Here is an 8,619-nt window from a genome sequence, read left to right on the forward strand (position 1 = left end):
ACACTCCACAAATACAGAGTCAACACTCAGCCAAAATTGTTGACAAGACTGGTAGTTGCAGCCCACATTTTCTGCTGCTCCAAATGACTAAGGAGTTCCAGGTCTCCAGCTTGTGCAGCCATTGAAGGGAAGAGAAGCTCGGTGCTTTTCATATTGACACAAGGCCGCCAGTGCACTGCACATGTGCAAGCTTGTTTGCCTGCCTGAACAGATGATGGCATGCCACTTGTTACACAGAACTCCAGAAGTGCAGAATCCTTCATAGTTGATGAAGTCAAAAGCCCACTCATAATATACAGCTCAAGGGCAGTATTATAATATGTGCATGAAATATTGACCCCAACATTGAAGACCAGGCATTAAAAAATCTTTACTTTTACAAATTGCATAGATTGCATTGCTAGTTTGAGCTCCTTCCACAGCATGTAACATTGAAAATAACTGGTTAATCCTCCCCAAAAGTATGGTGATGGATCCCATTCTGTCGAGCAGGAAACTTTCCATTTGCCACATTCAATTGCAGCTTTTCATATTCCTTCAAAGCATCTGCAGCAAATGATGCCATTGATTCAAAAACCGTTGGAAGATTCCCCTGCAACCGACTTAGAGTGGTATCTCTACGTCCTTGGACTGCCATGTGAAGTTTTTGCTTATCTTCCTCGACCATGGACCTGAAGCTATGCAAACTAGCTTTTCTGTCATGCAGACCTCCTTTCTCACTTGAATGCAGTTCAATAGCCATCGATTTTCCATCAGAATCTTCGCTAGAATCTCCATATTTCTGCTCCAGTTTTCTGAATGAGCTGCTCCTGCGATCCAAATCCTTAGCAGACCTTTCAGCCTGTCTTTTTAAGCCCAATTCATCACTTTGCTCCATTTCTAGAGAATGAACTACTGCTGCAAAGTTGCTGATAGCATCCACAACCTCTTGTTGTTTTTCAAGTCGCACAAGCGAGTTATACCAATTCTCTAGCAATGCTTGAATTGGAGGGAATCCGTCCGCTGAATGTGATGATACCATCTCCCTACCTTCAATGTCAGCATCTGAAACTAAGTGGCATTTGGATAACCACTGATGTAGAACATAAATGTACTTCTTTTGGGAGCATATCCACTGCTGGAAATGCATTTGCCACGTCTCCAACTCATGCTCAAGTTCAACAGTAGCCCTTCTATGAGCTTCGCTTGCTTCATCGCCAGCAACCGAGTTTTTCAGGCTCTCCATTTCCAAGGCAATTGCCTTTTGGGCTTTGTGACATTCTAGCATTACCTTCCACATACTCATCAACCTGCAATCCACAAGGACTGCCAGCATGAGAACAGCAATACCAACACTTAATGGTGCAATAATAGAACCAACCTGTCTCTTGATCTTCAAAGGAAAGGCTGCAGTGTTTCTTAGGATGTAACTTGTAGAGCACTAGACACAAGCAAGTTATAAATAGAATCCTTTAAGGCACTCTTGAACTTCAAGATAGCATGGCTACTGACTACACAAAACTCGGCAAATGAACATATTCAGGCCCATTGGATGAATGAGCCCATAAAGAGTGACATGTCACACATACCCACTCAGTAGTTCCGCAAGCTGTGGAAACAGCTCATCCTTTGTAAGTTCTTGAATCTTCACAGAGGCTAAATGTATCGCACGAAGGGCTACCATCAGCTGAGTGTCTAGCTTTTTTAAGGCAGCTCTAGTTTTGTCAACCACACTAGTATCCACCCCTGTGGCAACAAGATTATGCAACTGCCTGCACTTCCGATCAAATGCCAATCGAATATATTCTCCAGCCTACACAGATAATCAAACAATGGATAGCATAAGTGGGAGAGTACTTGCACACAATGAAGACAATCAGAGAGAAATCAATGTATCACATTATAAGCACTGAACAAACTTTACTGTGTTCCCTGCTTACGACCAAGTTCCCAAGAACCACTACATTCATTCTCAAGGAAGTTTGCAACTTTCTTGTCTTCAGATGTTTAATTTCCAAACTATCCTACCCTGCCAGTAGTGTGTCGGATGTATTTCAGCTTGGCTTGACAATAACAGGGGTCCAAACAACTAAAGAGAAATCAAGGGCAATATAGTGGCAATGTATCTACCATATCAAAGAAGCACTATAAAATGTGACACAGGCCCTCACAAAAGCTATCAAACACTCACACCACATGTGCTCTTCATACAGTAGCAGATTTGTTTCTGTTTGGACATCGAAGAGAAAAATGGAGGTAGTTTTCTTACGGTAAGCTTTGAATTCTTTTAAAGCAAAGGTGAGTACTAATTGCTGAAATAAGGCACTTCTCCACATCTCCCCAAAACATTAATTTAAAAAGATCTTCCCTCTACAGTCCATGCAATACTTTATGGGAAGAGCGCCTATGACAATCATCCACTCAAAAATGACATTAATCTGACTTTTTCCAATGAAAAGGAACCCAAGGTTGTTGCCATTTTCCCTGAAAAATACACATGTGACAAAACTGATGTGAAGAGAAATAAGTCCTACAAATCTGCATGTGTCTGAAACAATCTTCCAAATTTGTGTGGCAATGAAACAACTGTGCCAGACGTAATAGTTGGAGTCATGTTGAGATACATAAGATTAACAAATGATTCAAAGCTAACATCTGAAAAACCTAAAGCAAACCTAGTGTACTAACTCCAACTTGGAAGACAGAAACTACCCATTGGCCAATCTCAGTAATAGAAACACAGAAACAACTACAAAAGTGCTAGCATTCTATATTTCTGCAACTAGACAAGAAAATAAGAATAAGCAAAGCCACCAGCATACATACCACCAGACACATGCAACAATACTTTCCAATCATTAGAACTGCGGGAGATGCACAGAAAAAACAAATAACAAGATGACCCACCTTAACTTCATCGTACAGCTTTTTCTCCCATGCATATATTCGCTCTAAGGTCGACGCATGGCTACCAGTCATTCCACATTCAGCTACATCGCTGTCATCATAAGCGTCGCGCATTGCAACAGATGTTTTCCGGGACCAGTGCCAAGTGATTGCATTAAACATTTTGGAAGACTCTGCCGCAACAAAGAATCCAGAATCACGCCATGGACCAACAGCAGGCAGTAGAAGTCATAAAATTTGATACAAAACATACCCTTCACATCCAGAATGTTCATCTGATGAGGAACCATTTGTGTTTCAAGCATCCCAGAAACATCCTTTCCACTTTTGCAGGCTCTGGCAAAATGGCCATCAATGTGCCTCACAACTCCAGTTAGATCCAGGCCCTTAGAAGAAGTGACAACAGAAAGTTCATTTTTAGGCTTATCGTTCTTCTCATTCTCTGGTGTTACCACAGGCTCTGTGTTGGCCACTACCACCACTTGGTCTTCTTCACTGTTAACTTTCTCACCTGCATCTGGTTTGGCACTGCTTCCTGTAGCCTCCCCAGACTTTTCCTCAACGACTACTGTCTTTTCCTCAGCCATCCGAGATATGTCCTCTCTTTTTAACTCTGGTTCAGGTTGCACAGGATTTTCTTTAGCTTCTTCCTTTTGTTCCTCTTCTTCAAGGTCAGGAATTCCCTCTTCCTCCCGTACATGATCAAAGTCTTGGCCAATGTCTCCCACATCTTCCTCTACTTCACCAAACTCCTTCATTCTCCTGTGTTCTTGAAGATGATAGGGAATAGGTGGAGCATTGAAGATATCATATAAAAACCATGAAGAAGTTGAGGCCGGAGGTGGGGAAGGGGGAGGGAGAGGGGTGCGAATTCCTCGAGGAGACGGTGAAAATGTCATAAACATAGCATCAGTATCGCTTCTTGACTGATAGTAGAATGGTGGAGAGGAATCACTAGCTCTTCCAGGAGATGCCACATCCTGCAGGGAGGAGTTTGAAGGCGCCACCTCAAGTCTTGCAGGGGGGCTTGAGTTCTCCGAGCGGGAAGGAGGGCTAGAATGTGCCATAGGAGAGGTATCAGCTGAACTGGGAGAGCTTGTAGGTGTGGGCAATAGTGACCGCGGGGGACTTACAACTTTGACAGGAGATGGCAAAGTTACAGCAGGTGGGGGAGAGCTTGGCCTGGGCGGTGAAAGAGCGGGGGGTGGAGGCAGCAACTCGGAAGGTGGCGAGAGGACAGCAACATCAGGAGTGGGTTGAGGCAAAGGCAAAACAGGGGTACCAGGTGTCGATGGGGTCGTGTACGGCTCAGAGGTGCTCCCTTCTGCAAACTTGCGCAGGGCAAACCCCACATTACGAAGGGTTTGAATGTAAGCAACATGCGCTATAGCGAATTCCTGCCTGAGGCTGACAGCATTTTTCATGAGCCGCCGGCGTTCTTTGCACTGCATAATCACCTCGGAGTCTTCTAGCCTGGAGCTGGCACACCCCATCTCTCTCTCTCTCTCTCTCTCTCTCTCTCTCTCTCTCTCTCTCTCTCTCTCTCTCTCTCTCTCTCTCTCTCTCTCTCTCTCTCTGTGCTCCCACACAAATCACATCACATTGAACCTGTGCCCTTCTGCTGTTATCATCTGGGAGGAAGTAATATGCCCAAAGAGGAAAACCTTGGCAGAAACTGGAGCTTTGCCATCATACTAAAGCTCCATCGGCGAATGATAAGAATTGATCTCACAAAATGTGAGCTTGTCCTGTGCTCCTGTTAAGCTATAACTACGAATATCTTAAAGAGACCACATAACTCACAGACTTGGGCCGCCGGCTACCTGATGAGAATCAGCAAACATGACAGATTCTTCTTCCTCTTCGTAATCTGCTTTGACTCGCTCTATTCTCCCAATCAGCTCCCGCTTGCATCCAAAACACGGCTGTCCGCAGCAACAGAGTGATACCAACTAGGGTTCATGTGGGGGATCAAAGTCAGCTGCAGTGTGAAGAGCCCCGGAAGAGGGCACAGAGAGGACAAAAACCCTGGCAGAAGAACGGGCGAGGTATGCGTACGATGGGTACGAAGAGGCAGGAAAACAATGAGAGGAGGGGGAGGGAGGCGAGCAAAAGAGGGGATGTTGGGATGTGGAAAAGAGAGAGAGAGAGAGAGAAAAGGGGTCGGTAGCAGGTAGTTGGCTTGTTTTTTATACAGGGAAACACAGAGAGTGAGAGAGAGAGAGAGCTCTGCTTCAGCGTAGAGCTAATGTCTGTCTCAAGGCTCAAGCTACATTGAGAGAGAGTGTGTGTGTGTGTGTGAGTGAGAGAGAGAGAGAGAGAGAGAGAGCCTGTGTGAAACCCAGGAGGGGGAGAGAGGAATACACAGCCTTCACACGCCCCCTCGTTCTGGGTATCTCCTCGTTTTTTCATACAGAAAGTATACTCACACGTGCCCCAGCTCCACGCAGAGAGACTGAGGAGAGAGAAAATGACCTGTAGGAGAGAGAAAACACACACACACACACTCTCTCTCTCTCTGTCTCTGGAGGGCTGCACCACCTCTGTGATACCGTCCCCGTTCGCTTCTTGTCGGAGACCGGCAGCACGCAATTATTCATTTTTTTCCTTTCTCAAATTAAGCCTTTTTTATGCTATGTTTCGCGGCATTCGTCTAGCCACGTCACACATGCCCGTACCGAAAAGATTCATCACACCGTTCCAACTTCCAAAAGACGTCCATAATCAGGATCCTGTAATACCCTGCTAATAAGAGCAAAAACGCTAAGGGCTGGGTTGCACCAGCTCTTATGGTGCAAGAGCCGTGCCCCACACAGGTCAATAGACTTGAGTGAGGTAGTTAGAGTCCCTCCCCATGCATGTCAATACACTTGCGTAGGCAATTGAGGCTGGTTACACACCAAGTAATGGACGGACAACCCCCGTCTAGAGTGTGGGCATGCACTTTTTAAATTTGGGTACGAACATAGGCGTCATACCTTTACACACCAAAAGGACACAGTTTGTAAAAAAATAAAAAAGAATAAACTTATAAATCTTTTGATTAGTTGCAAATGCAAAAAGTACACTCTTGTCTACCACTTTACAAAGTGAACAGGGGAGACTCCCCGTCCAAAAGTGGGCAGGGAGTTCACCTATTTAGCAGGTAAATAACAGGTCATGTCCTCTCCCGTGTGTAAAGGACTGCGGACGCCAACCTTTAAATAAGTGTTTTGATTGGTCAAAACTTACAAAATGGACGTCCCTTTTTTGGTGTGTAACCGGCCTGAGACGACATCAACATCATAGCCTTGCATAAGTTCGGACTATGGTGAGATGTGAGGCTGAAAATGGAGAGAAAAGGGCCATTGCTACAAAAGCTATCTATGTAGTACACAGAGAAGAACCGCATGAGGAGAGAGAAACTCAACAAGCACAGCAATCAATAGTTGCCACATAGGTGGACTTGCACGAGTCTGTCATGCACCTCTTACTTAGGAGGCACTTGATGGACTCATTGGAATCCCGCTTTCTCAAAATGAAAGTCCAAGTCGGTCCAAGTCATCCTTTCACGCGACGCTAACCTTTGCTTTAGCAACTCATCCAAGTCCAAATAACTTGTGTGTGGCTGGGCGCTTATCTACTAGATGGCAAACTAGACACGCATGCAGGTTGAGACCAATGATGGACCCTAAGTATCATGCCTCTCCAGGGGAGAGAGAGCCTGAATGTCGATTGTTGCCGAGAGAAAAAGGCCTATGTTATTTCCCATTACACGCTAATCAATTGCTACCACTTCAAGCCAACTTCAACAAGTTTATGAAGTATCTTCAAATTTAGAGCTACTTCATGTACCACAACAAGTACCCATCTTTTTGGAGTTTAAGTTTAGAGGCATAGGATACACACGGCAAGCCAATCACTTTGATGACTTTTGCAAGTTGATTGACATGTGTGTGGCCTAGCTCTAAGAGTGTGCTATAGTTCCTGTTGGTCACACCAAGGAGAAGAGGAAGCTCAATGGAAGATTCATTGCATTAGTTGTAGAAAGGTGCTAAATAGGTTGTGATGTTTGATGGATTGACTACTAGGCAAATGCATCATCGATCGATAGGACTCTTCTTAGAGCATAAACCCAACCACCCCCTACATTAACACTACCCTTTTTCAAAGGATTTGTGGGATTTATGCACGGTTATTAAAACCCTGCCTCTTGATTGTTGGCGTGACTCTAATTTTGTGGGGGGAGAAGGGTTATCTTCCCCCCATTAGAGCCAAGTGTGACCTAGCTCTAAGAGGGCCTTCTCACAAACATAGATTATCGAGTTGTTCCTATGGGGAGGTCCAAAGGAAAACACTTTTCTAGGAGGCTCAACCCAAAAAATAGTTCTCAATTACAAATTTAGGTCACAAACCTAACCAAGTTTGAGAAATGGTTGGAAGCAATAAATGTGGTAAGCACATGTGCTACCATACCCTAGTCAACCCACCAGAGAAATATGCGTGATCAAGACAAGCAGCTTTCCATGCAACAATAGCTTGTTTTCTCTTCCACATGAACTACTAAAGATGATACCCGGGATAAATATCAATCATGTTGACTAAGTCATGCAATCTCTAAAAAGAGCTCCATGCATCCAATTCCATTACATGCAAGATCTCACCCTCATGAGATAGATCATCTACCTACAATACCATATTCTAGTCTCTGATGAAAAGCATTTCCTCTACATCAAGAGAATCGCATGGTTTTGCCCATGTTTCACCAATATTTGGTTGTTTGTGTTGGGGGGGGGTGGGGGGGGTGGGTTAGGTATCAAGAATCACTTCTTTTAGGAAGAGAAGGAACCAAGGTCAATCTAGGAGAATAGCATCACTATGCAAACTCCAAGCTCATTATAGTGGATAATAACTATGTTGTTAGTTCATTATGGATTGATGTGGTGCAAGAGGGGCAGTTATGTGCTTTCAAGTCACCAAGTGTCCCGAAGGAATGCATGCCGGTTCTTCCTAGGAAGCGGCTAAGAATGGAATCGATGCCTCTTGAGCAACAAAGGCCTTCATTGGATTTCAAGAATGCTCTTAGGAATGGCGAGATTAACATGGCAGAGATTGATAAGGCGTTGAAGAATGATCACTTGAAGTATAATTATGCATGCAGAGCTAAAGCTTAGCAGGAAGCCCGAGTTCACAAGTCGTTGGTCACGAATTCAATTGACAGAGTCAGGCATAGATATGCTGCCTTGCTATCTACTAGTGTGTATATGTATTTTCTTGGCAAACCCCCATTGGAGGAGGAATTCTCCAGATGGTTCGAGCTTACAAGGGCAAAGCCTCACTGGTGCAATACAAATTTGTTGGGAAGGGTTTTTTCATTTGCCATTCTTGGATCCAAGGCTGAAAGGGACTGGGTGTTGGCATCATCCATTAGTTTCCGTGGTAATCTGGTTTATGTCTTGCCATGGACATCTTCCTTTTCCCTGGATGGAGTTCTGCAACACGAATGCCCTGTTTGGGTGGAGTTTGTTGATATGCCTCCTTGGCTAGTGGAGGAGACGTCCAGGATTACTGCTACGATGGGCAAGGTCTTGTATACTCCTGCTTCAACAACCCCCTAGGGGGTGGCTTAAGCCGACTTGTCATGCTTGCCTACTCTGGGATCATACAAACATTCCTCCTAGTTAACTGCAATTGCAAGATATTAATGGTATGGAAATTATGCTTAAGGTTAAATTCATCATCTTCCCTGATTCT

The 8,619-nt window shown here is 44.5% G+C and overlaps 1 protein-coding gene across 1 annotated transcript; it reads right to left on the reverse strand.

The window, feature by feature from the left end:
* Positions 1-240: 240 nt before the first annotated feature.
* LOC148019609 (protein ALTERED PHOSPHATE STARVATION RESPONSE 1-like) lies at positions 241-5,443 on the reverse strand. The gene is made up of 4 exons (XM_087699718.1): positions 3,140-5,443; positions 2,887-3,059; positions 1,569-1,792; positions 241-1,289 (listed from the first exon to the last, which is right to left on the reverse strand). Exons 1-4 carry the CDS (start codon positions 4,377-4,379, stop codon positions 446-448), a joined length of 2,481 nt encoding a protein of 826 aa, XP_087555844.1. The 5' UTR covers positions 4,380-5,443; the 3' UTR covers positions 241-445.
* Positions 5,444-8,619: the final 3,176 nt, after the last annotated feature.

This window comes from Lygodium microphyllum, chromosome 19 (assembly GCF_053477565.2).
Source record: "Lygodium microphyllum isolate KBCC chromosome 19, Lygodium_microphyllum_v1.1.10, whole genome shotgun sequence".
Classification (NCBI taxonomy): domain Eukaryota; kingdom Viridiplantae; phylum Streptophyta; class Polypodiopsida; order Schizaeales; family Lygodiaceae; genus Lygodium; species Lygodium microphyllum.